This window comes from Thunnus albacares, chromosome 22 (genome assembly GCF_914725855.1).
Source record: "Thunnus albacares chromosome 22, fThuAlb1.1, whole genome shotgun sequence".
Classification (NCBI taxonomy): domain Eukaryota; kingdom Metazoa; phylum Chordata; class Actinopteri; order Scombriformes; family Scombridae; genus Thunnus; species Thunnus albacares.
In genome coordinates, this window is record NC_058127.1 from 10,658,794 (window position 1) to 10,685,251 (window position 26,458).

General features: G+C 41.2%; 3 protein-coding genes across 5 annotated transcripts in view; 2 read left to right on the forward strand and 1 right to left on the reverse strand.

Annotated features, from left to right (window-relative positions):
- klc2 (kinesin light chain 2) overlaps window positions 1–212 on the forward strand; it is a 14,754-nt gene extending 14,542 nt beyond the window's left edge. Inside the window, exon 15 of the transcript XR_006400151.1 lies at window positions 125–212. The gene's annotated coding sequence lies outside the window, so the exon portion shown is untranslated. The remainder of the gene's footprint in view (window positions 1–124) is intronic.
- On the forward strand, window positions 181–12,452 carry prkd4 (protein kinase D4). 3 transcript variants are annotated; one of them, XM_044341684.1, is made up of 19 exons: window positions 181–270; window positions 698–875; window positions 3,021–3,159; window positions 3,981–4,112; window positions 4,246–4,400; window positions 4,501–4,696; window positions 5,779–5,865; window positions 6,648–6,804; window positions 7,100–7,223; window positions 7,642–7,719; window positions 8,171–8,384; window positions 8,702–8,727; window positions 8,909–8,981; window positions 9,599–9,705; window positions 9,806–9,967; window positions 10,473–10,571; window positions 10,655–10,922; window positions 11,477–11,562; window positions 11,651–12,452. In XM_044341684.1, the coding sequence occupies exons 2-19, from the start codon at window positions 720–722 to the stop codon at window positions 11,801–11,803; spliced, it is 2,412 nt and encodes an 803-aa protein (XP_044197619.1). In that variant the 5' UTR covers window positions 181–270; window positions 698–719; the 3' UTR covers window positions 11,804–12,452. The 3 variants fall into 3 exon arrangements, with proteins under 3 accessions (XP_044197619.1, XP_044197618.1, XP_044197620.1); XM_044341683.1 differs by having other exon boundaries at window positions 182–270; window positions 676–875; XM_044341685.1 differs by having other exon boundaries at window positions 182–270; window positions 730–875.
- Window positions 12,020–26,458, reverse strand: part of actn3b (actinin alpha 3b) — a 35,382-nt gene continuing 20,943 nt past the window's right edge. The window contains exons 3-21 of the mRNA XM_044341682.1: window positions 26,165–26,284; window positions 25,091–25,177; window positions 23,349–23,436; window positions 23,032–23,110; window positions 22,323–22,404; window positions 21,798–21,883; window positions 21,501–21,593; window positions 20,360–20,590; window positions 19,708–19,855; window positions 19,098–19,248; window positions 18,171–18,279; window positions 17,734–17,874; window positions 17,022–17,204; window positions 16,188–16,322; window positions 15,844–16,023; window positions 15,606–15,752; window positions 15,141–15,206; window positions 14,771–14,929; window positions 12,020–13,751 (exon numbers count right to left, since the gene is read on the reverse strand). Coding sequence (XP_044197617.1) covers window positions 13,593–13,751; window positions 14,771–14,929; window positions 15,141–15,206; window positions 15,606–15,752; window positions 15,844–16,023; window positions 16,188–16,322; window positions 17,022–17,204; window positions 17,734–17,874; window positions 18,171–18,279; window positions 19,098–19,248; window positions 19,708–19,855; window positions 20,360–20,590; window positions 21,501–21,593; window positions 21,798–21,883; window positions 22,323–22,404; window positions 23,032–23,110; window positions 23,349–23,436; window positions 25,091–25,177; window positions 26,165–26,284 — 2,444 coding nt within the window. The 3' untranslated portion in view covers window positions 12,020–13,592. The remainder of the gene's footprint in view (window positions 13,752–14,770; window positions 14,930–15,140; window positions 15,207–15,605; window positions 15,753–15,843; window positions 16,024–16,187; window positions 16,323–17,021; window positions 17,205–17,733; window positions 17,875–18,170; window positions 18,280–19,097; window positions 19,249–19,707; window positions 19,856–20,359; window positions 20,591–21,500; window positions 21,594–21,797; window positions 21,884–22,322; window positions 22,405–23,031; window positions 23,111–23,348; window positions 23,437–25,090; window positions 25,178–26,164; window positions 26,285–26,458) is intronic.

A 26,458-nucleotide genomic window follows, 5' to 3' on the forward strand; every position in this document is an offset into this window, starting at 1 on the left:
GGCGTGTGTGTGTGTGTGTGTGTGAAATTTTCACAGTGGGGGCTGAGGGTGTTAACCGTAAGCTGCCTTATTACAGCTTTCACAGAGGCGAGCCTCTCTATGTGACTTCCTGTCTTGTCGACAGACGAGCCCCACATAAAGGAAACCAGGACCAACGGAGTTTATGTGAAGACTCGACAGCGCGATGACTGACTGATCAGCTGTCGCATCGGCGCAACGATCCTACAACTGAGGTTAAAGATCGGAGTTTGAATGAACCGGCGTTAGAAAGTAAGATTACTAACATTTAGTGATATCAGATGTTTATGTCAGCTTTGTTTTGGTTGTAAAAAATTCAGGAAACCTGCTCAGATGTGACTCAGCGCAAGCTTTCTGTACTGTATTTAAATTTGTCTTATATGAAGATATTAATGAGGGTTTTACACCAAACTTTATACAGAAATGTTTCAGTAGTTGGTAGATAAATGTGTTGAATTTGAATCATAGCAAATAATCTTCATTTTTGAGGAACTGATCCTCCTGAAAGGTATTAAAGAGGCGTCAAAGATCTGAGAAGTTTTACAGAAGTCTATCATGTGCTTTGATATGATTCTGACACCAGAAACCAGAAAAATCTGACACCAAGTCACCTTGTTCCCCAAACTGAAGCTCGTCCGCTGTTTTGTATCTTTCTAGCAAAAACTCGTCCCTCCCCAAGTCTTCCCACAGGATCTTTCTCCATGTCCGCAGTGACTCCCTCCAGTCCTACCAGTCTCAAGGCGCCGGTGCTGGTCCAGTTTCAGCTCGGCCTGTTCAGGGAGGTGGTCCAAGTCCCTGCTGGCAACCTCAGCTATCGCCATGCCAAGAGGCTGGCTTCAGAGATCATAGAGCGCAAGGTAATGAAAAAAAAACCTCACACAGGTGGGAGATTTTGTTATTTTTTTGTGTTTAGGTGAGATTTTCAAGGCTCCAAAGTGCTAAATGTGAGCAATAAAATGCTGAAAAAAGAGGTTTTTATAGCAAACAGTAAAGAATATCTGCTCTAGTATTTCTACAGTCCCACTTGGAAAATACTCCTGTGATATTTCGAGCTCTCAGGCCTCCAAACTGTCAGGAAGTGGACGTTTGAAAGGTCACCTTATGCGTTAAGAAGGGTTATGTAGGTTACACTTCAGGCTTTTGAGAAGCCCAAAGTGTTTCTGCATTGTTGACTGATGCAGAGTGTGAAGGCTCTTGTTGTGGTTTTAGCTGTAGATTAGCAACATATCTGATTGAACCAGTTTTTATACTATTAAACCAGCTCTGGTTTGGATTTGACTTTAAAAATCTGCAGCCGTAACATAAAATAAAAGTAGCTTTAAAACTGCAGCTGAGGTTAAATAAAGATCTTTGTGAATTGCAGGTGTTGTTCTGTCTCAGTGTCAGCTGGTCTGGTCTTCATACTGCCTTGAGTACAGGGACTGTGTGGTCGAGAAGAGCGCAGCAAACTTTCCAACCACAACCCCCCCCCCCCCTCCTCCCCTCCCTGCCCCCCGCCCTGTCACACACACACACACACACACACACACAAACAAACACACACGCACAGAGTCTGCCTCGCTTTCACCGGCCTTCCTTTCAACTTTGATCTTTACTTGAATTTCCAGGCAGCAGGTCAGCACGGTCTCCTCTGCGTGTGTGTGTGTGTGTGTGTGTGTGCGTGCGCTATGCTAGCATTTTGTGCATTCACTGTACACAACCCTGACAGCACCAGCGTCCCCCCCTGCAAATATGTCACATACTGTATATATGTGTGTCACTGCTGGGTGAAACCCTGCACCTCCAACTCTGATATCAAACTGTTTTTTTTTTTAACTTTTTCAGGTTGCAGAACAGCAAATTAGTTTGAAAACTGAAAACAAACTAGTTGCATTTTATCCACATTGTATAATATCATGTATAAAATGACATAAAGCTCATACAGTATGTGTGTAATAGTCTCTTCTATCATTAAGGATCCCAGAATCCTTCCGCTCATATTTAAACATGAAAATCAGCTGAATTTGAGTGTTTTTTACGCTGCTTTTCCTTTAAAGTACATTTTACGATCTTATAGGTGTTGGACACAAATGCTACTGTTTGAAATGTTTTTAAATGATCTCAGAAATATATTAATGTAACTTAGTGGAGGTTTAGACGCAGTAGTTTGCTTGACTGATTTATATTCATCATGATATTTTATGTCCAGGTAGAAGAAAGTAGTTAAATTATAAGAATTCATTCTCTGTATGACTTTAAGTCTCTTTAGAATTTAGTGATAATAAAAATCACTCGTAACTGTACACATGAAGAACAACACACGTTATGTATTGTCAGCACTGTTAAATAGTTCAACCCCAACTTATCTGCATCACGTCTCTGGTATTATCTTCAGAATCTTTTCTCAGCCTCGCTGCGTTATTTTTAAGTGTTGGGTTTTTTTTTTTTTTTAATTTTACCACCTTGCAACGTGAATACAGAAAAAGCTGATGATGATAGATTACTTCACCATTTTTCATATTGCATCATCTTTGATATCTTGTGTATCTAGATCATGTTTTGTGACGACGGTCGCTTGTTACAGAATTGAGTTGATCTTTTATTTTTGTCTCCGAAGACTCTCGATTGAATATTTCCGTCCGTGTAAACGTTGAACTTTTCTCCAGATTTCGCGCCGACTGTTTTTCTACTTTTCATGTTTTGATGCTTCGAACTCGACTCTTGTTTCCATTTTTATGCAAATAACGAAGCATCATACTCATAATACCAGCATTTATCGTAACCGTTTGTTTGTTTGTTTGGATGGAAAAGTGTGACGTTTGGAAAAAGTGATGAAAAACATGAGTCAGTAATATTTTAATTTTTTTCTGTAGAACTACTTAAAATATTCAGATAATGCGTGTCGGCTTCACACCAGCAAAAACAACATTAATGCCGCACGTCAAAATGTTTTAAATTGAACTTGAGTCAACCTGAGACTGTCTGTGTGTGTGTGTGTGTTTGTGTGTGTGTGTTTTTTTTAGGCTCCAGAGTGCAGCTTGGTGGGCGTCGGAGAGAAGTTCCTGCTGTTCAGACATCAGCCCACATTAGAGCAGCTGCTGCACCGCCTGACAGACAGTGACGAGCTGCAGAACGGGGACCTCATTGAGGTCATCATCGCAGGTCAGAAGTCAACAGGTTACACTTTGATCACCAGAGTGGGAGAATGAGGGGGAAAAAAACGAACTGTCAGGTTTATTTTCTGTGGTCTTGATTCATAAAACGCTGCTTATTTCCAACCCACAGATGTTTTGTAACATAAGATAGTCGCACAGTTACCAGATCTGGACTCAATAACAGCTCAAATTATATCTTCTTGTGCTACGCTTCTTACAAATCAAAGGTTTTTCCGCTACAACACCTCCTGAATACATAAATATCCTTTCTCGGTATTTCTGTGCTTTGCGCCCTTGATCTTTCAGCGCACCTCGTTACTGTCGAGTTATCTGCGGGTTACAGAGTCAGTATGTCTTCATGCTTTTGCAAGCTTTACAAAGCCACTAAATCTCACCGTGAAGCTTACGCGGCAGGTGAAACCTCCTTACTTAAGCTTCCGGCTGCGCGCTCGGCCGTGAAACGCAAATCTGCCGCAAACAAAATCCACGGCAACACACACACAACGCTTTGTTTTAAATTAAAGAGCTTGAGCTCGACTCGCAGGTAATTTCAATTGATGATGGCAGCCGCAGGGAATAATCTACATGTGAAAGTCGGACTGGTTGGCTTCAGGATTAGCAAGTAAAACACGCAAGACAGATGAGATTTGGTTAACTGAACGTGTAAACGCTGATGTTTTATTGGTAAATCTACCAAATCTGTGTGTATAATGCAGTGGTGGTAATACTGTCAGAAATACTGTTTTCCAGCTACAACAATGGGATTTCTCTCCGCGGTGTCGTCAGGCTGTCATGTAACGTGTCTCTCCTCATTATAATCTGATGCAGGATCGGCCACGGTGACTGAGATGAGGATCCGTCCGCACTCTCTGGTGGTGCACTCGTACCGGAGCCCCACTTTCTGTCACCACTGTGGAGAGATGCTGTGGGGTCTCGTTCGCCAGGGATTAAAATGTGACGGTAAGGCTCAACGTTATGTACGGGTGACACGTTTCATACGTTGACACCTGACTGCTATCAAGGTTTTTTTTTAGTGTTGAAGATAAACACATTTAGGAAAAACTTAAAAATGTTTCTTCACCTCTCGCTTCAGGTTGTGGATTAGACTTCCATAAACGTTGTGCTTTCCTGTTGCCCAACGACTGCAGTCGAGCGCGGCGACAGGTCAGCACCAGCCTCTCCTTGTTCCCTCCACGACGACCCCGCACACACTCCCTGTCCAATCAGGCGGGAGGCAGTCTGGAAGAGGTGAGCAAATTAAAAAAAAAAAGGGTGACAGTGTTGAATAAAAAGGGCTCAGCTCTGAATCACTTATTCACTACCCGAACCTCCGTCCTCACCCCTCCAGATCAGCATGACCAAGCCCTCGTCCAGGCCTCCGTCCTGGGCAGAACCTCCGGTCTGGCTGGGGGTCGGAAACGGTGACTGGAGCAGGGCTCAGGTCCCGCACACCTTTCACATCCACAGCTACACCAAACCCACCGTCTGCCAGTACTGCCATCGGCTGCTCAAAGGTCTCTTCAGACAGGGGCTGCAGTGCTCAGGTGAGAGGGTCGGAGGAAATCTGGTCGACGGCAAAGTCACCAATTAAAACAGAAATTTATCTTCTAATGGTTCAGTTTGTTTATGCATTTTTGCTAAAATGTCCAACAGATGAGAAGTAACAAGAAGCTACAGCACAGATACTGATTATGTTCTGTTTTTAGGTTTAAAAAAATAAATATTAGACAATATTTCATCAGATTTTCAAACCTGCATTAACAGATTGTTTTGCCGCTCGGAGGTCTGTGCAAAAATCTGTAAACACTACAGCTGTTTGTTGCAGGACAGATAACATGTGGTGAGAAACGGTGAGAGCAGTGAAAGTTAATCAGTAAAACCAAAACTACGAGCTGAAAGACACTAAAACCCTCCAGAGAGTTTAAAGGACCCGCAGAGGCGGCTGATACATCTTCTATAAATGTATCACTACAAGCGACTCCTTTCACATGCAAACAGTCTTTTTATTCACAGTTAATATAAAAGATACTGATCAGTGCAGCTTTAAATGATCAGTCACGCTTCACCGTTTAGAATAAAATATTAAACTTTAATGCATTACAACACGATTCATTGAAAAAATCAGCCGCGTGAGGAAATAATATTATTAATTTGACCCCAAAAAAAAGAAGATCCACTTCATCACTTTTTCTGGATCTTTCCATCACATCTCATGGTTTTCCTCAGCAGATAGTTTGCTCAGTTGTCATGGAGATGAAACGTGCTGAAGAAGCTTCAAGTTAAAATTTCTTGGGGTTTTTTTGGGGGTTTTTTTGTCAAACTTCTGAGGACGAACTTTGACGCTCAAACATTCAGACATTTAAAGGATGAGCATTTGCATTTATTTGAAATGTAATAAATTTAAACATGTTTTTGTGGTCGTTTTTAGATATTCAGCTCCAGCAGCACATGAGCTTTAATAAACCATGTATGAAGTGTTTGTTGATCATTTTCCTCAAAGTCTGAATGTGCGTCAGAAATCTGAAAAAGACGGATTTGAATCAACAAAACTGAACTTTAAAACTAGTTAAATTATGGCAGATTTTTCATGTTTTGTCACCTTTTCGTCTCCTCTCCTCTCTGTCAGACTGCAGGTTTAACTGCCATCGGCGCTGCGAGCCGCTGGTCTCCAGAGACTGTCCAGGAGAGCGGAGAGCGGGCGTCAACGGGGAAGGTGAGCGGTGGTCCCCGGAGGTTCAGGTTCCATTTTGTTATTCCGGTCCTGTGACTCCTGCTGCACGTTAGACGACGGCTCTTTGAAAAGGCCCACGCTTTGATGTCGTCACCGCAGCGATGAGTCAAAACTGATTCACCCTCCTTCTCGAGAACATTTTGATAGATTCGGGTCTTGGTCTGATCTAAATGATGCAGCGATGATGATTAATGACACGATGCTTCAGGAAATGTCTGAAGAGGTTTAAGATGATTTTACCAGAAAAACTTTGTCCCAGAATCATTATTTATAGCTTATATATTATATTATAAATGTTTTTTAATATCTGCTGGGTTCAGTAATAAACATTTTATATAATAACATCAGGAAAAACAATCAATGTCAGCTATGAAATCTGATATTTTTATTTCTCGCTGTTCATTGAAGGCATCTTTGGTGTCACATGAGCGATTAAGGCAACAATTTTTTACCATTTTTAGTGCTTAAACAATTAGCTGATTAATTCATTGACAGAAATTTAATCAATTTTCAGTGTTTAAGTCATCTATCAAGCAAAAATGCAAAACATTCGCTCGTTCCAGCTTCTCAAACACGAGGATTTGCTGCTTTTTTCTGTTTTATATTAAAAGTAAAGCGAACATCTTAATGTTTTGGACTGTTAGTTGAACAAAACAAGCACTTTTTGACTATCATTAGACTTGACATGAGAATTTTAAAAAGTATGTTTGGGAAATCATTAGTCACAGTCCCTAATAAGTGTGTATATGATCTCACATTCCCAGACACAGCAGCGGGTCACAGCTGCCAGCTAGACGCAGAGGAGGATGAGTCAGAGCTCAGCAACATGACAACACTAAAAGTCGATGATGATGAGATGTCCACCGACGGCGAATCGATGGCTGAGGCCATGGAAGTCGAGCAACCACGAGAGCCAATGAGGTGAGAGGATTTTTTTATATAATTTATTCTGGTGGTGTCACCCCATGTAACAGGTGACTGAAGCTTCCTGTTGGCACAGATGATTTCGTGATGTCATGTCACTAATACACACACTCATCCTTCCTGTCATTCATCATTGTCACTGTATTTACTGTAAGCGGGTGTCACCCACAACTCAGTGAGCTTCGGGCGCATGCTGCCACCTAGAGGCTTCAACAGGAAGTTCAGCCGCTCCGTCACAGCAAAGAAAAGTGACTTTAATTCTGTTTTTTTTTTCTCTTTTCTCTTCCATCAGTCCGTGTTTCAGCAGCAACATCCCTCTGATGAGGCTCGTCCAGTCGGTGCATCACACTAAGAGGAGAGCCGGTGGAGTCCTGAGAGAGGGGTGGCTGCTGCATCACACCAACACTGACATACTGGTGAGACACACACACACACACACACACGCTGATTGCGCTTGTTTTTGTACCTTATATTTAGGCAGTCAACGTTTCCTGTTTAAACCAGAGCTCAGTGGATTATTTTAAAACCAAAAAGCATGAAGAGTTAGTTTTTAGTAGCTTTAAAGCCAAAAAAGTGTATCTTCATGTGCAGAATTATGTTCTTTAGTTTTTGTAGTTTTAACAGTGAGAAATGTAAATTAGCTCTCAACTAACTCATGAAATAAGCTAAAGTAAAACACACATCTTTAAAAATCTTTATTAACTCCACTTTTTTGCTGTTTCTGACCGTATGGACTCATGTAGATGTATAAAATACATGCTCATTGAAAATATGCATCGCACACTTACAGTACAGTGAGAACCTCTGAATTATTTCTGATGTTTCTTTTCCCAGAGGAAACGTCATTACTGGATCTTGGACTGGAAGAGCATCACTCTGTACCAGAATGACAGCAGCACCAAGTTTTACAAGGTACGATCTCCTCTGTCCAACACTTCAGTAGCGGACTGATGTGCTGATGTTTCGCTGGTTTTACACAGAACAGTATAAATGTTTTCATTTTGTTTACTCTACCACCTGTAATCAACTAACACAGTATGGATTTGAGATTTTGTACAGCTACAAACAGACTTTTCATACATGCCTTTCATGATATATTCTTTTAAAAGCCACCGTACTTTTGTTCTTTTTTTTTAAGGAACATACATAGAGAAAACACAATCTCAATATACCAATTTCACAAAAATATGCAATAAGTATGAAGTTAGTGGATTATTCTGTAGTTGAGTTTATGGTTGATGGATGATAAAATCAATAAAAGGGGAAAAAAGTGAGTGTAAAGTAGAAGAAGTTTTAATAATTTACTACAGAACTGGATGTGATGTCAGTTGTCATTTTCACTGTATTTTCCCTCTATCTCCAGGAGATGCCTCTGTCTGAGGTGCTGCAGGTCCGAGGCCCCGCCCAGCTCTCCGTTCCCTTGTTGCCAGGCAACAGCGCCCACTCCTTCGAGGTGGTGACGGCCTCGCTGGTGTACTGCGTGGTGGCCGGCGAGAACGGGCCGGCCTGGGAGAGCGCCATCCGTCAGGCTCTGATGCCCGTTCAGAGCGGCAGAGGATGCAGCAAAGACAACAAAGGTGAGACGACGCCTCTGGATATTCATGTTATTCAGAATTAATAAGAAAATGTTGCTTTTTTTAGAGTTTATATAACAAAGTGTTATGTGTAAACTTAATGAGGGCGATGGAACATGAAAACTTTAATGTTTTTTAAATATAATGAGTGAAAAATGTCTTCAGGGTGATACTGAAACTTCTAATGAGTCAAACAGCATCCAAACAAGGATGACTCAGAGAATATTTTACAGTCTGAAATATTTTAGACAACAAGTGTTTATTAAATGATTGTTTCCTTCCACAAAATTATGAATGAATCTGTTTTGTTTTGATTACAGATGAAGTTTCTCGCAGAGACAGCGTGGTAAGAATCAACTCTACACTCCTGGATTATAAACCAACACAGTCAACTTATGAAGATGATTTTCATACTTCTGTGTGTGTGTGTGTGTGTGTGTGTGTGTGTGTGTCTGTGTGTGTGTGTGTGTGTGTGTGTGTGTGTGTGTGTGTGTGTGTGTGTGTGTGTGTGTGTGTGTGTGTTTCAGGACATCAGCTCAGTGTATCAGATCTGCACAGATGAGGTTCTGGGTTCAGGACAGTTTGGAGTGGTGTACAGAGGTGAGCCGATTTAAACCACTTTAATGATTATTATTACAACATCAGGGTCAGACGTTCAGCTTTTTTTTTTTTTAATCTTCTTGGGAGGTTTTCAGCACACAGCAGCAGATGTAGACATTTCCAGAAAGCAGAGGCAGGAAGTACATGAAACCATATGGTTTAATACTCACTAACTGACTTTAACTGTCTTCAGGAACAGGAAGCTGCATGTTGTAAAATAGATTTTTAAAGAACGAGGCTGGCATTATTGTTAACAAATCCCATGAAAAGGCCAAAACAAACAGCGTGTTAGTCCGTCTCTCTAGTTCATGAATACATCATTTAAAAATAAAACTAATCTATGCCCTTCAACAGCAGGGCACTGCAGTACATCACTCAAACAGGAGTAAACAGTGCATTTGTTTGGGACTATTTTTAGCTGTGGATTAATACACACTCGGTGCTTTAGTGAGTTTTTACAGCAGCAGGATGTTTGTCTGTTAGATTGACTCAAAATAAACTACAGTGTTCATATTTCATCATAATAAAGGACAATTTCACCCACTACAACACTGTGATTGTTATCATTAATGTGTTTTTAATAGATTGGTTTGAGCAGATTATTTGTGGTTGTTCAGGTACTCACAGGAAGTCTGGTCGACTGGTTGCCATCAAAGTCATTGACAAGACGCGCTTCCCCACCAAACAAGAGAGACAGCTGAGGAATGAAGTAGCCATCTTGCAGGTACTGATATATATATATTTATATATGTTTTATTATATATACAGTATTTACTATTGTATTATATTCTGTAACATCTAATATGTGAACGTGTGCTGGTCAGAGTCTGTCCCACCTCGGCGTGGTCCTGTTGGAGGGGATGTTTGAGACCGCCGTGTACGTCTTCGTCGTCATGGAGAAGCTCCACGGAGACATGCTGGAGATGATTCTGTCCAGCGAGAGAGGACGACTCCCTGAACGCAACACTCGCTTCCTGGTCACGCAGGTATATAAGATCAAATCCCGATCAGTCAGTCAGTGTTCACAAGTTATTTAAATGATGGAAATTTCATGTCGGGACCCACAAGAGGAGTCAGAAGATAAATAGGAAGGGTCATGAGGTGATTAATGAGGTAAGAGAGAAGAAGAAGAAACACAAATTTCCTGAATTTTTTTCTCAAATCTTTGTTTTTTTCTGGTGAAATACTAGAGACACTTTTCATGACTCATTTGGCAGCTTTGACCATTAACAGCGAACCTGTAGTCAAATTTTCTTCCTGTTTGTACCAGTTTTAACTCTTTTTTTGGTTTCCATTTTTAAGCTCTTGTAAATTTCAACCAAATCCTGTTTCAAAACTAATTAAAAATGTACACTAGTAGATAACAAGTCTTTAGGGACCGTCTCTCTGGTATCCATGAAAATAGGAATGTTTTTGAGTGGCCTCTTGCATAAATTAAGCTTATAAAAATATCGTACTATGACGAGTCTTTCTTATGTTTTTGTGATGCAGATCCTGGAGGCTCTGCGGTATCTGCACTTAAAACATATCGCTCATTGTGACCTGAAACCTGAGAATGTGTTGCTGGCGTCTGCGGACCCTTTCCCTCAGGTTCGTTATGAATTAATTTACAGCATCAGGCGACGTCGTCTCAACAGCTCATTAAATCCGCTCTGTGTTTTTGCGTTTGAAAGGTGAAACTGTGCGACTTCGGCTTCGCCCGCATCATCGGCGAGAAGTCGTTCCGTCGCTCCGTCGTGGGCACGCCCGCCTACCTGGCGCCCGAGGTCATCAGCTCCAACGGCTACAACCGCTCGCTGGACATGTGGTCCGTGGGGGTCATCATGTACGTCAGCCTGAGCGGCACCTTCCCCTTCAACGAGGACGAGGACATCAGGCAGCAGATCACAAACGCTGCCTTCATGTACCCGAAACATCTCTGGGCCTCCATCTCACTGGAGGGTAAGCTTTTTTTTTTAGTTCTCTGTTGGTGCATTCAAGGACACTCTGATATATGAGACGTTATCGTCAATTAATTGAATAGAAACTTATTTAATACAAGAAATAAGGTCTGGGTTTGACTTTCTGACAACATAGTTTAGGAATGTAAAACTTTACTGCAACCAATATAAATCAGACGTGAGAGTGTCCTTGAATGCATCATCAAGGACAGTTCACAATGTTATCTGCTTGCAGCTTTATCACCATGTAACAGAAATGCAACTTTAAATCAAATAATGGCAACTAAATGTTCACTGCGATGGATTTCTTACTCAAATCTTTTGGTATGTTACTGCTGAAGATCCTTCACATTTACACTTTTTAACTCATTAATATCTTTAATTTGTTTTAAATGTCCTTTAATTTTCCTGTTAAGCAGCTTTAAGGTTCTTATCCTGGTTCTTGACAGTATAACATTACTCCAGTGACTCCCAGTCTTCTCTTGTTGGCCACTAGGTGACTCCAGCGGACCACTTTTTAAACCCCAATCTCTCTCTGTGTCTCTTTCTCTCCAGCTGTGAGTCTCATCAATAACCTTCTGCAGGTGTCGGTGAGACGGAGGTACAGTGTTGGCAAAGCGCTGGGACACCCCTGGCTGCAGGTCAGATACAGTACATTACCCTCTTGAGTGCATGTTTATATTCAACCAGGAAGTTTACAAAGTCACTCATTCCTTCCTCCTCCTGCAGGACTTCCAGGTGTGGTGCGACCTCCGAGAGTTCGAGCACAAGATGGGCTGCAGGTATCTGACGCACCAAAGCGACGAGGAACGCTGGAGGTGCTACGCCCTGGAGAAAGGCCTGGACTTCCCCTTCTACCCCGACAACAAGCCTGACATGTGACCTCAGTATGGAGGTTAGAGGTCGGACAGTTTATAGTCTGTACAGATTAGATGAAACCACATCCCACGCTCAAAAACCCCTTAGTTAGCTAATTAATTATCAGCAGTGAACCAAGTTATGTATATTTATCTTTGTAATTTTTATATTGAATGTGACATCATCAATAACTTGTATAGTACAGGAAAAAAAGGTAATAAAAGACAACACAAACCGCCGTGTAGTAATATAATTTTCCTTTTTTATTCCAAGTAGTGGTTTTTAAAGTTGAACTGTGTGAAAGTGAGCTTTTGTGGCATCGGTGATGATGGACAAAATGAGGATGAGGGGGAGGAGGAGGAGAATGGAGCACAGGTGAAATTAAAACATCATCATCATCATCATCATCATGCACAGGGAGGAGTCGACTCACGCTGTTAATCATGGCTGACCTGTCTTTGTTTTGTTTTTTTTTTTTAAAATGGGACCAAAACCCTATTTGCTTTCCTCACTGACATAGGCCTGCTATGGTCCCACGTACAGTATCGATTCTTCTTATTTTCTCCGCAACTTTCCTGATGCCCTGTCGTCTCTCACTGCTCGACACCTCTCTCTGTCTGCGTCCCTCCTCCGTCACGTGTTGACATTCATACAAACAGTTATTCAGTGATGTATAAAAAAAGGAGTCTGGACGGAGAGGAGAGAGGTGTGTGGGATCGTTCTCTCTGGCCGTAACAGTTCTCTCTTTCTGTCTTCGTTCCTGAGTCCCCATCCAGCCAAGACCCTCTTGTCTTCTGTTTGTATTTACCCACAGTGCTTTGCTCTCGTGTCTGTCCGCTGGGGGTTTTTATCTTCATCTTAATATTCAAAGTTAAAGTGCTCTCATTCACCCTCCGTTTGATCCTGAGCTTCTCAAGCCTTTTAAATCTCCACGTTGTCAGCTAACAGGTTTCACAGTGATGTGGTATTTATTTATTTATTTATTTATTTATTTATTTTACAGAGTGAGATTTTTAGTGTTAGACTGGCTTTATAACATCGTAGCACCTGACTTCTCTGCTGAGTGAAATGTCACCTTTTATGTTTTTTGCGTGATTAAGGAAGAGTCGGGAGACTCACAAAGACAGCGTTTTCTAAACTTCAACATAGCATGCATCTGCACAAATACACAACCAACCAAGCCAACTGACCAACCAGCTTTTCTTTTATCACATTTTCTTCTTTAATCACCCTTCTACAAAAAAAATATGACATCTGAGAGAGAGAGAGAGAGAGAGAGAGAAAGAGAGAGAGAGAGAGAGAGGGAGAGAGAGGGGGAGAGCAGGAGGCTTTGCTCAAAATTCATTCCTAATTTTTTCTTTCTCCCTCATTACTTCCTTCTGTTAACCTCTCCTAAAAAAGGCAGGTATGTTATTATGTATGCTGCTTACATAAGTTCAGTGCAATACCCGGCACATTCCTGTTTCTGTTTTTTTTCTTTTTTTAAAGGCGCTCTTATATAGAAATGAGGGAAGAGCTGGCCAGTCCAAACACAGCCTCCTCTAAGATCTGAGCAAAGTCTTCCGCTCTCACCCTCTCTCCCGGAGCGTGAGAGGAGGGAAGGAGGAGGGTCAGGAAGAAGGGGAAGAAAAAGTTTAAGAATTGAAAGAGGAAAAAATGATAAGAACCAAGCGTAGAAGGACAGTGGAAGGGTTGAACTCGCTCTCTCCACATAGGAGAAATAGGAAGGGGGGGGTGAGGGGTGGGAGGGGGGAGGTTGGGAAGAAAGGGATTGCGAGGAGGAGATGAAGAGAAGGGGGGGGGGGGGCTGTGTTTATAAGTCGCTCTCTCCGTAGAGGGCGCTGGAGAAGGAGATGTAGTCCAGGGCGCCGGTGGGGCAGTCGGGTCCGACGTACCTGGTCATGCGGCTGATGCAGTACTCGGCCTGCTCGGGCGGCAGCTCCCTGCGCAGCTCATCCACTGTGATGTAATTCTAGAGAGAGAGAGAGAGAGAGAGAGAGAAGACGAGAGGCGGCGTGTGATTTAGAGAGAAGTTTTTAAAAGATGTCTCATGGCGCAAATCCGAAGGCGCATCTGTGAGGATTTGATAAGAACGCAGATGAAGACCAGTGACTAATTTTTTTTAAAGCGGACTTTCTTGTACTGGCATTTCCACACGCTCCAAATTTCACGGCCTACATACTTTAAATATTAGCGGCTCAACGTTAAGTTACCAGTGTTTCACTCTTAAGCCAAAACAACAGTTGCTAAAACACTTTATTATGGCTCCAGATTTAAAAAGGGAAGCTTGGCTCTCGTTCTTTTTGGCCGTCATTGTTATTGGTTATAATACGTGACTCATCTAGTTAAATGCTGAGATCTGGGAACAGTGACAGTCAGGATGTTTATATGCACTGTAGTAACCTTGTCACTGTAAATCTGCGTCTACATGCAGAAGGGCAGTAATCACATTCCTCTCCTAACCCCCCACCCTCCCCCTCCCCCTCCCCTCCGACCTCATTTTGGAAACATTACTCGTAACTAATCGTGATAGAAGACGCTGCTCAGTGCTTCCTGGATTTGACAAATAGCCAAACATTCAGCAGTGGAAACAGACTTATTTATACTTCACTTTGGATGGAATTAGTTAAAAATATGACACACGGCAGTACGTTTAATCTCTGCTTTCTCTGTCTGAAGTCTCTCTCCTGCAAATGTTTACGTGTAAAAACAGATTACAAACCTGTTACCTGCATACGTGGCCAATAAATCAGAAATGTAGCTGCTTTCTCTAATGTTGTAGTGATGTTACAGTGTTACCAGATCTTAGCAAATTACTCAAAACTAAGACACAAATTGTAATAAATCAGATTTTTTTCCTCCAATAATGCTCAATCTGAAATCTCACACTGTAATCTAGTAAAACTAGTAACTACTGTTTACATCAGTTGTAAATATTGTTGGATGTAATGTTGCGGTTAAATGTTAGCTTTAGTGTTTTAATCTGCTTACCTTGTCTGAAGCCAGAATCTTGAAGGAAGCCATGACCTGTTCTGCGGTGTCGGTCTCAGCGGTCTCGCGAGTCATGAAGTCGATGAAGGCCTGGAAGGTCACCACGCTTGTGTTGTTGGGGTCCACCAGGGTCATGATGCGAGCAAACTCTACCTCACCCTGTCACAGAGAGACGGATATTAGTTCATTACTGGATGAAGTAAAGTAGTTAATAGATTGATGAACTTGGTCTTTTCTTCTTTCCTCAAACACTGTTGAATCCAGGTAAAGCCATACACACTGGGAGAAAACTAAGATTTTCTTGAATGAAATGAACATGATAAAAGGTACAATTCTGTCCGTTCAGGGTAAATTTACTCTTTGAACTCACCAGATCGTAACCCATGGAGATGAGGCAGGCACGGAAGTCGTCTGGGTCCATCATGCCGTTTCTCTTCTGCAAAGGAAAAATACAATAGTTGAATTAATCAGTCAAACAAACTGTTGACAAAATGTAAAAAGATCCGAGTGCAGTTCCTTGGATGACAGTAATGCTCATGTTTCTGTTTATTGTTGGTGCTAAAATAATGAATATTCTGGTGGACTTGAAGTTATTGAAGCTAAAATAAGAAGAAAAGGTGCATGCTTGTGTGTCAAATATTGATTTTTGTCTTGTTTTTTCTTGTACAAGCCTGCGTCTGCTCATCATTTTAATATTTTCTTTTTAGTTTAGTTATTTTTATCACTTGTTCAAAGATAATTTAAACTAAATCAGTCACATTTACAACATGAGTATGTCTACATCGTCCACATCAAGATCAACAACTTCACTTTGAAGGGTCGGTGAAAGTCTCACCCTGTCGAAGTGGTTGAAGGAGGCCCTGAACTCGTTGAGCTGTTCCTGGCTGATGCCCTTGGCGTCGCGGGTCAGGATCTGGTTCTCCACCTCGTTGATGGTTCTGGCGATGGTGGTGAGCAGCTGCTCCCAGCCCACACGGATGTGCTGCATAGACGGAGGATCATATGGAGGTTAATACCCAATGCCAAGGAAGCGAGAGGTGGAGAAATTAAGAGAGAGAGAGGTTTTACTGTACCTCCATGGTGTAGTTGGTGTGCTTGTTGTCGAAGATGAGGGACTCCTGGCTGAGCTGGTGGTCTCCCTCCAGCTTGTCGATGTTGGATTTGTAGTTGATGATGTTCTGCTCGTACTGCTTCAGGTGGTTCATCTGTTCCTCCAGGGAGCCGGCGATGTCCACGGACACATGGCTGATCTCCTGCAGGCGTACAGAGACACAAAACAGGAACATCATAACATGTTAAAACATTTACAATAGATTGTTTGACAATTATAAACTCTTCGTCTACTGTTTTATTGTCTTGGTGTATTCTATTGCTTTGTCTCCCACAGCGTACATGAGGTAAAACTGTCACACTGTACCTCCATCTTGGTTTGAATCCAGGGTCCGATGATGTTGGCCTGGGCAGCAAACTGGCGCCTCAGTCTCTCGTTGGCCTGCTGTCTGGCCACCTCCTCCTGGAGCATTTGGTCTCTGAGGGGCACCAGGTGCTTCACCTGCACACACATGAAGCAAACAGTCACAAGAGCTTCATCAGTGCAGTGAGAGGAACTAAAACTGAGAAACTGGATTTGTTTCTGTGCTTATATATTTAGATGTACTTGAGAAATGTAACCAAAGTCCCATAACATGAGTTTTTATAACATTTTGATCAACAAAGTGCCGCCTGCCTTCCTGCTGCGTCTCTACAGAGTCATTCAAACCCATTTATAACTTATAACACTTATTATTGTATCAACTGAAACAATGTTTTAGCCTTAATTTACATTTTTTCTTTCAGTGAATTTAGAGTTAACATAAAAGTCATAAAAATGTAGTTCTCTTTGTGAATTATGTGTAGTTGTTCCAGTTCAGCATCTAACCAACTAGTTCTTTGATGATTCCCACAGAAACTAATCTATTTTTTAGGGCAGATGGTCAGATGTGTGTCACACTGCGGCTGCACTGACAGATTGTCCTCTGCAGTTACTTTGATTTCTCCTGAGAGCTTGCCAACGGTGTTCAGTGTCGCTCTAACCTAAATGTGCTGCACTATTTCTGACCCGTCGCTATGTATGTACTCTACTTATTATTAGCCGACTGACCAAATGCAGCGTACAGAGTGTGGGTTAGGTTGACATTTCCTGTTTACATAACGTCAGCTAACACAAACCAGAAATAAAAGTGGATTTCTGATACTGTTTGATTAAACTCACAGTGTCCCACTTATTGCTGATGTCCTGGGGGGTGAGGTTGGTGTAAGGGTTGATTCCGGACAGCTTGATGCCGTAGGTCTGGGCGATCTTCAGGATCTCGTTGTGGATGCCCATGGTGGCCATGCGCTCCTTGTCGGCCTCGGGCAGAGTGGCCTTGAACTGGTCGTGAGCTGTGATCAGACTCTGTGCGGGAGAACGGAGGAGGTGGAGACGAGGAGGACAGAGGAGACATTTATATTTGTGTTATTTCTTCCTTTCACATGGAGTGAAATCTCTACTAAATCAGTGCAACAGTATAGATTGTAAAAGTGACTTCTATCGTCAGATGTTAGCTCATGATTACAACTGTCTTCCAGCCAACTCTCAAATGTCAGTCTGACTTTCAAAGTTTACTGTCACTGCAAACATTTACATTCAAACAGATCAGTGTTTCTGTGGATTTTATGATGTATAAATGTGAACTTCACTCATTATAACAAGTGTTTTGAGCTCTGGGTGCAAAAAACATCAGTCAATGTGACAAAAGAATTAGTGAGCACATCTGAAAATGGAGAAAAATGACTACAATCGCTTGTGTTTTAAAGTGAACTGTGATTATTATATGTTTCTGGAATGTATTTTAATGTTCTTTGGGTACTAATCAGACACTTACGATAAATAAAAATGTAATTAACTATCTGGCCCTGGCCTGATAAGGAATACGATCAATTACCTGGATCTCCTCAATGCTGTGGACAATGAACATGTCCTGCAGGTCCTCCATGGCTCCGTCCATCCAGTTGTTGAAGGGCGCTGCCCTCTTGGCGAACTCCAGGTACAGCTGGTCAATGGTTTCCCACAGCTTCTCCACACGCTGCAGACACACACACACACACACACACACAGAGTCACTCGTTACAAAATGAAGATGTGGATAGAAGCTCTGAAACTTATTGAAGATATTACATAATAAAACTATTGCAAAATGTGTTATTTATACTCTGGTTTCTGGTCTCTAGGCATTTTTCTTGGTACCTTATTTTAATCTTTTTTGATAAACAACAACAAAAAACAACATAAAGATGAATCAACATCAGTGTTAAAAGCAGACAATCCGTATCTCCCTGATGGTTTTGGCTCAATATTCAGACTGAGTTGTTTTGGATGTACCTCCAGTGCATCCCTCCTCTTCTGGGTGAGGGTACCCAGGTTGTCCCACTGGTCACAGATGCCCTGGCAGCGGGCGTTGACTGTGGCAGCATCATGGTAGTCCAGCTCACTGCAGGAGACAACGGAGGGAAACTGTCATTAAAAATACACCGGATGGAAATCTGATGATAGTTCAAAATTAGCTGAAATGATACGTATCGTTTGAAATTAATCCATCAGATGAATGTTGAGGTAAATTTAATATGTAATTAATTATAGTTACTTGCAAACATACACTTCTGCCACTTTTTAAAAGCCCCAAATTTATCCTCACATTTCCCCCAAATATCTGTGATTACACTACTTTAAAATAATTGCCACCTGCTTCTGCAATTTAAGGGTAATTTGAGGATAAAACATCTGCTTTTGAAGTAATGAATGATAAATTATAGGTGGCACACATACATGCTGAATAGCTCATATTATACTGTACATAGCATCAAAAGGATCAACTTGAAACTATCTATGGAACAAAAAACAAACCGTGAGGAGTGTTGAGGAATAAGGAGAGATCAAAGGTTTCTTCTCTTTCATCTTTACATCCCTCTCGTTGATATGCTTTTCACTCATCTTTTGTTCTCTGTATTCACATCCATATCTTACCCATTACTACTATAAGGACTCCCGTAATACTTCAGAAATTTTCTCCTCTCCTTCCTACGATTTCCATATCAGTCCTCCTGCCTTCATCTAACAATCTCTCCTCCCATCCCTTCTCATCCTCCTCACTATTTTCCCTCCTTCTCCTCATGTCTTTAACATTAGAAAGCTCCCAACACTCACTGTGCGCACCTCTACGGCAAGTTTCCAACAATATAATACTAAAAAAAAAAACTAAAAACATTGAACTCAAGCCAAGAAATGAACAAACGTGTCTTTGTGTCTTACTTCAGCTCCTGAGCGATGGCGGCGATCTGCTCCACTCTGTCCTGGTGAGCGGCGAGGTCGCTCTCGAAGGCCTCGTGCTTCCTCATCAAGGCTCTGATCTCCATCAGAGAGGCTGACTCATAGTCCTTCTGGGCCAGCAGGTCCTCCTTGCCTGAAACACAAACAGTGTTTGATGTGGAGTAGGAAACATTTCAATGGCTGACCTTCCTGGAGAAAGTCAAGACTACAAGCTTTTAAATATATTCGGTCCGTCCTCTGATCTTTTTGTCCTTCCTCTGCTGCAATAAACCTTTTTCTCCGAGTCACTGTAGCGTTTTATTATCCTCATAAATTACTACGGATAGTTTTAGCACTCAATATAATTTTTATCATGTGATTAATCATGACTTTATATGTATTAATGATTATTCTATGGCGTTTCTACTGTAGAGTGAAGAGAAACAGAAAAATGAAGGAAATAAAGGTAAAAATCTACACAATGATTTAGAGTTTCCAAACTATTTGACTTGTGTTTTTCTGGCTTATTGAGAGGAAACATGGACACAAACAACCTGGAATCCTGGAAATTATTTCTCTCTTCTGTCTCCTTTTTTCCCCCCTTCGTCCCTACCTCCAGTCCAGGACTCGTGCATGGCACACTTCTGCTTGAACTTCTCGGCCAGGTGGTCGAGTCTCTCCAGGCGGCGGATCTCAGTCAGCAGCCACTCCTCGTAGCCCTTCTCCACCTGCTCCAGACCCTTCCAGGCGTTGGCGATATCCTGGAGGAGAGAGAGAGAGAGAGATCGGTAGCTGTTTGAGGGATTAATCGTTCGGAGTTTGAGTCACTCTGAGTACAAATGAATTCAAGAAGTTTGAGAACATTTTCATATCTGTGTTTAAGGAATTAGAATTATTAGCAAATGAAATGCAGCTTGTGTTTACATCCCAGCTGACTTGAAAGGGGGATTATTTAATCCTGATGTCTGCAACCCCTTCTGTGATCTTCCGAGTTTTTCTTTGTGTCAGCAGCTTGTGTGTTTTTTCTATTGTATTTTTTTTTTTTTACAGCGCTGTTGTCGTGTGAAGACTTTGTATCATCTTCATGTCAGAAACTAAGAAAAACAGATTTATTTTTGCTGGATCACAAAGCAGAGGGTTTTGAAAGGCTTTTTTTTTTGAGCTTTAGGTGATGGAAAAAACACTTGATGTGAAAGCTTGAAAATCCACAGTGATGCTGTGCAGGAAAAATATAATACTAGGCTAAAAAATCTGCGCTTGCTCACCGACACCATCTTGCCCTCAGAGGGCATGAAGGCAGGCCTGTTGCTGAGCCTCAGCTTGGTCTGCAGGGTGTTGAAGTTGATCTCGAGCTGGCATTTCTCCTGGACGCGGGGAGGCTTGTGGACGCGGCGGTAATCGCGGAAATCTTCCAGCTTCTGCTGCATGGAGCGCATGGTCTGCTCTGCCACGCGGTTCTCCAGCCAGGGGATGGTGCGGCGGATCCATTCCAGCAGCTACAGGAGCCAAGAAAAAGGAAAAGGAAAGGTTAATCCAAAAGGTTTGCTTTATTTGTGTATATTACTTATGATAAATTTTATATTCTGTATGTAGGTGAATGTTTTATTTAAAGTATATGAACACAAGGCCTGAGTGTGACTGACTGGCTACATTTTCTCTACAAAAACATTTTTTTAAGATTACACGAGGCCATCGTTGGGTTTTTGTTTTGTTTTTTTAACTTTTTCTAGCGCAGACGGATGTTGACCGTCTCTTAATTTCTCTCAACTCCACTTGTTTCTCTAGAAGTGCTAAAACAAACATTTAGTTCATTGATGACGCAAGCAAAAGAATCTGATTTGACTAAAAATTAAATTGTTTTAGTTGTTTACAAGAAAAGAAAAAAAAAACAGCACAAAATTTGTTGTTTACAGTTTCAAAAATACAAAAAATTTTCTTGCGTTTTTCGTAATTTCGCAACGTTATAAATGGAAAACTTTGGCTGTAGTTTGAGGTAAATTTTAAGTTTGAAGACATTATTATTGTGGTTCTGGTAATTTGTCATTATTTGCACATTTTAGAGATTAAACATTCAATTAAATAAAACAGTATTTAGCAGAAAAGCGAATGATAAGCATTCGTTGTTGCCTTCTTTTCCAGTGTTATGATGATGATTTTCAAATCATGGTCATTATAACAGTTGATATTTCTGATCATTAGTCTTCATACGTTCACTTTAACTTTCTGTAACTGTGATATTGATCTTCCTGCAGTGACTTCAGGGTCGTGTCATGCGAAGTCAAGTTTACAGAAAAGATGAGAGTTCAGATTTGAAGTCATCCGATGGAGCGTTAACGTTTTTTCTGCGGAGGCGGACGAGCGGGGACGAACTGAGTGGGAGTATTTTGGTTGCAGCGGTTTTCTCACCTCGCTGGCCAGCTTCTCGTACTCCTCCATCAGTTTCTCATTCTCCTGGTTGACGGCCAGAACCTTGCAGATACGGTTGGCAGCTGTCTCGGCCTGAGAGAGAGAGAGAGAGAGAGAGAGAGAGAGACAAACAATTAATATACATTTATAATAACAGCCAAGATTCATAATTCATTAGATTTACTGTTGTGTCATGTTGACAGTCAAACATTGATTAGAAATTGATATCAACATAAACAAAGGTCCAATATACTATAAATTATTACTATAATAAAAAAACATAAAATAGTATCTGACCTGCTCAGCGCCGGCAAAGGCGTGATAGAAGCAGGACACGTAGGTCATGATGGCCTTCTCATCAGGTTTGGGTGTGTTCACAATATCTGAGAGTAAAAAAAAAACCACATGGTTAAAAAAGCTCCAAGTTTAAATGTCTATATATATATATATAACATTATATTCTGTAAAGCAGCTTTGATTCTCAAAATGATTATTTATAACATAAACATTCTTGAATTTAGAACGAGATGTTTCCGATTTGAAAATGAATGGATTCACTTACAATGTCGGCGTAAAGTAAAGAGCATTATGATTTACTGTTGTAGAGGTCGGGCCCGTCAGTACTTCAAGAGAGGCTTTTAAAGTGATTTAAAATGCATTAATTTTTTTAATGCAGATGGCTGAATTTCAAATAAGAAGGACCTCTTGTCCTTGTACCATCTGCCATCATGTGTTGTGCTGCAGAGGAAGTTATCAGTGTGTTTTCTACACTAATTTAACAAGAGACAAGTTCCTGCAGAGAGGACGGTTTCACAGCCTCACCTTCAGCGTCAAGCATCTTTGGGATGTCCAGGTACTTCTCCGCTACCTCGAAGGCAGTGTTGAGGTTACCGATGGGGTCATCCTACAGGCAGACACAGTGAACGTAAGACAGGCACACTGAGGACTATTATAATTACAGCAAGATCTCATAATCCACACTGATACAAGCAGGAAGGAAACATGAATGGGATTCACACTTTATATTGAAAGCTCCGAATAAATGTAATAAAGCAAGTTTTGATCTCAGAGAAGTGTACAGATCCCATTTCTGTTTCCTTTCCCTCTTTTTTTTTGGTTCCAACACCTGTAGGATAAAAGTTGTTCAGTTCTGGACGAAACATTAAATATTTTTGTAATATATTTGTACTGTAAATAGTCAAATTACAATAATTCAGCATAACTCAAAAGTGCAGGTATTGACAACTGCTTTTAAACACACACATTGGTCCACAAATATTGTTTCAGAGCTACAAAAGATGTGATTTTGTAACACTAGACTGAATATCTTGCAAAGACACTTCACAGTAGAGGGGCTATGAAAATACTCTGTACCATGAATGTCATTTGAAATGTTGAGAAACTGAACTGAAATATAAGATACAAAGAGTTAATAATTCACAAAGCGTGATGGTGATGCTGAGTTTCAGTCGACATGAAGGTAGGAAATAAAAGCAGAGGAGGGAAGAGAAGGAAGGAAGGATAAGGGCACCTTTCTCAGTTTGGAGTAGTCAATGAGGTCAGGTCTGTGTCTGTGGATGAGGGCACACAGAGCCAGGCCATCCTTCCAACTGAGCCATGAGGAGGAGGAGGACAAGGAGGAGGAGGAGGAGGAGGAGGAGACAATGGAGGATTAAGAGGAGGAAAAGTAAATGGGTGGAAAAAGGAGGGTAGGAAAAGAAAGAAGAGTGAGAGGTTGTTCAAACGGTGGAAAAAGCACCAACAGATTGAGAAAAGGTAAAAAAAAAAAAATATTGATACACGGTTGCAGTTCCTTGTTAAAGCCACAGTTCGGCATCATAGACCCACCTGATGTGGAAGTTCTGCACATTGACGTTCCTGTAGGGGGCAGTCTTCCTCTGGCACCAAAGCAGCAGACCCTCCTTAGCAGAGGTCTCTGGAAAAAGAGTAAGGAGAAGAGGGGGAGGGAGGGACATGGTGAGCAATAAAAATGCATTTTATTCAAACATTCTTTAATAGGGACGGGAAGGAGGCGTCTTCTTTGAATAATGGCAAGAGAAAGGAGAAGCAGGATGAAAGAGGGATGGGGAACGGGTTAAAGGAGGGGAAAAAAAGGGAGTTGAATGGTGGGACGAGGATATATCATGTTAGGAAGTCTTAAAAGAGATGAGGTCAAGAATTGGCTTGAAAAAGGGAGGATAATTTAGGCTGTAGCTGAAATATTTGTCTGCTTACAGTAAACAACCTTCATTTTTAAGAGTCATGCTAGTGCGCCCGGGGGGGGGGGGGGGGTTTAAAGATATAGTTTTCTGCACTAGTGGAGGGAAGAGGCGTATGCGTTATGAGAAGGAGGTTGACAGCAAAGTCAAGGTGATAGCAGAAGATATTGGAGGAGCAATAAAAGGAGAATTAAAGAGGATGACTGAAGGTGAGGGTCATAGAGGCGTGAGGAAGGACGGGGAGAACGAGGTCCGAGACTTTTATAAACAAGGATTTATTGTGAGTTAACCGGCCTGACAACGTGAAGGTTGGAGACGACGGAAACAAGGTGCAAAGAAAGTTCAGGGAAAATTTGTTAGACGGATCAAAGAATATGATTTACTGCGACAAATCACACGGCGTAGCGAACAAACATGAGTAAAGTCTGGAAAGTTTATCCGCTGCGCTGATCACACATGTGACTGATGTCTGAAGCTCCGCATGTAAATAAGCAACATGCGTGTAATTTTAATGTGTTTTTCGAGCGCTCGGTGTTCTGTGATGTTTGTGCTGTTGATCCCTAGAGTGTGAAATTTGACTAATTTTTACATCACTTCAAGACAGAAGAACTATTCAGTGTGTGTTTGTTTGTAAAGTGGAAAAAACATCAAGTGGAAAAAAACTGATTTTGTTCCAGCGGATTAGTAAGTGTGACTGTGATTGACGCAACAAAGACAAACTCAAAACTGGGTCTGAATGTGTTCATATGACAGACACACTGATTATAGTCAGTCAGTTTAAACGCTGTTGGTAATAATTACAGTAGTAGTACTACTAGAGTTAGTTGAGACATATCTGTCTGTTTAATATGAGAGACAGCTAGCTTAGCTTAGCATAAAGACTGGAAACAAGGTGAAACAGCTAGTCTGGCTCTGCCTGAAGCTAACAAAGCCTCTAAAGCTCACAAATTATATCTAATTTATTTAATCTGTACAAAAACACAAGTATAAAAATGAAAAGTTGCTGTTTTATGTGAGTAGTGTGAGGTACGTATGTCTATCACAAACTCACACAACAATGTTTTAACAGTGAAATAATTGTCTTATTACGCAAGTCTATGTAAACACACATGAACACATATACATACATACATATTGTTTTTCTCTTAGACTGTGTGGTTTTGGATTTTGCTCAAAACTATGAATATTGCTTTAAGATTTTGTGTTTGTCTTGTTTATACAGTTTTATGTTCATTCAGTGTGAAGGGTGAATGTTACGCATCCTTTGTGAGGGTTAAATAAACTATTAAACTATGTTAAAAGTACAAAAACCTGACAGCTAACAGCTGGCTTCGCTAAAAACACATAAGGTCAAAGTGTCACAACACACACCTTCAACAGAGATGTCCTGGATGGCGAAGCGCAGGATGATGGTCCAGATCATACCAAGGGTCATCTTCACGTTACCGTCAACAATTTCTGGAAGATCAACACACATACAAACGTTAGCAATCATAGCAATGGACAAAAATATAAAAGACTGGCCTCTCAGTCATGACTTTCTACAAGTTCAAAAGCTCTGTGTGTTTGCTGATTGAGACACATTTTAATTGTGCAACGTTTGAAGCCGCTGCTGTTGAAACAAATTGAATTTCACGCGCCCCGAAGGCTCAAAGGGAATCTCGGCTGCAATTAAGACTGAGGAAAATTGAAGTCACACAAAAATTCACTAACTAGCTTTTGAAGAGCTGTGATGTGAATGTTGCACAAGCGAAGCTCTCAGCGTGTTCGCATGAACTCTCAGTCTGAAACCGTCTTTACCCCGCTGAGAATTTAGTTCGTTTATCCTCAGAGAATCAAACAGGTTTAGAAAGCTCCCGGGCAAAATCTGAGCAGGAAAAATGGGGTTTTTTATGTTGATGTGGAACATTTTCACTGTTCAAAATTCACCCCGATCAATCGTTATTGTTGTTTTTCTCTTCAGTTCTTCAGTTAAGTGCCCAATTACATCTTTAGTGTATCCAATTTGCTGCTATTTTCCTGCAGTTCCAGTTGATTTTATTCAATAACATAATGATAATCTATCATTATTTTTATCAAGGATACATTTTCCCCATCACCCTAATCTTAACCCTAACAAAAATTTACATATCTAACACAAAACATCTAACACAAACAACAAAATTTTAGGTTTCTTTTATACACCGACTTGATTCAGGATAGTTTTAAACAAATACAGTCACTAAACTCAAATTAGCGACTGTTAAAAACGCTGCTAATTCCTCGTGTTTGTTCCCGGTTGTCGTCTGACCTGCGGTTTACTTTCCTGTCACTACACGCTCATCTGAATTCTCCTGACAACTTCGGACCATCTGGTGCTCAAAATAGGTACAAGAAATGCAAAATACCGTGTGACCTTGGTATATTAATTAAAGAGGAGGAAGTCATGTGAGGAAGGACTCTCACCCTCAGCACCAATAGACACCAGCTTGACCCCCTTGCTGCAGATGAAGTCCAAGGCTTTATTCACGTTGGCGATCTTGTGGAAACGCATCTTGCCTTTGTCGGGTTTGGGCAGCCTCTCGCCTACAAGACAGAGAAAAATATTTATGTTTTTTCATCAAAGTTTGCCCTTCATTATTTTATACTTTATAAGCTTAGGCTGCCAGAAAAAAACAGCTTTTCATAAGACAACTACAGTTCTCTTGATCCATCTTCTTAAACGTCAACTTTTTCTGGTTTCTTTAGTCTTCAATGATA

What these genes read in the sequence shown, in the direction of transcription:
- prkd4 (XM_044341684.1), top strand. Translation starts at nt 720, where the DNA reads ATGTCCGCAGTGACTCCCTCCAGTCCTACCAGTCTCAAGGCGCCGGTG. An exon ending in ACAGGGGCTGCAGTGCTCAG is followed by an intron (nt 4,697 to 5,778) that starts GTGAGAGGGTCG and finishes CCTCTCTGTCAG; the next exon opens with ACTGCAGGTTTAACTGCCAT. An exon ending in ACACCAACACTGACATACTG is followed by an intron (nt 7,224 to 7,641) that starts GTGAGACACACA and finishes TTCTTTTCCCAG; the next exon opens with AGGAAACGTCATTACTGGAT.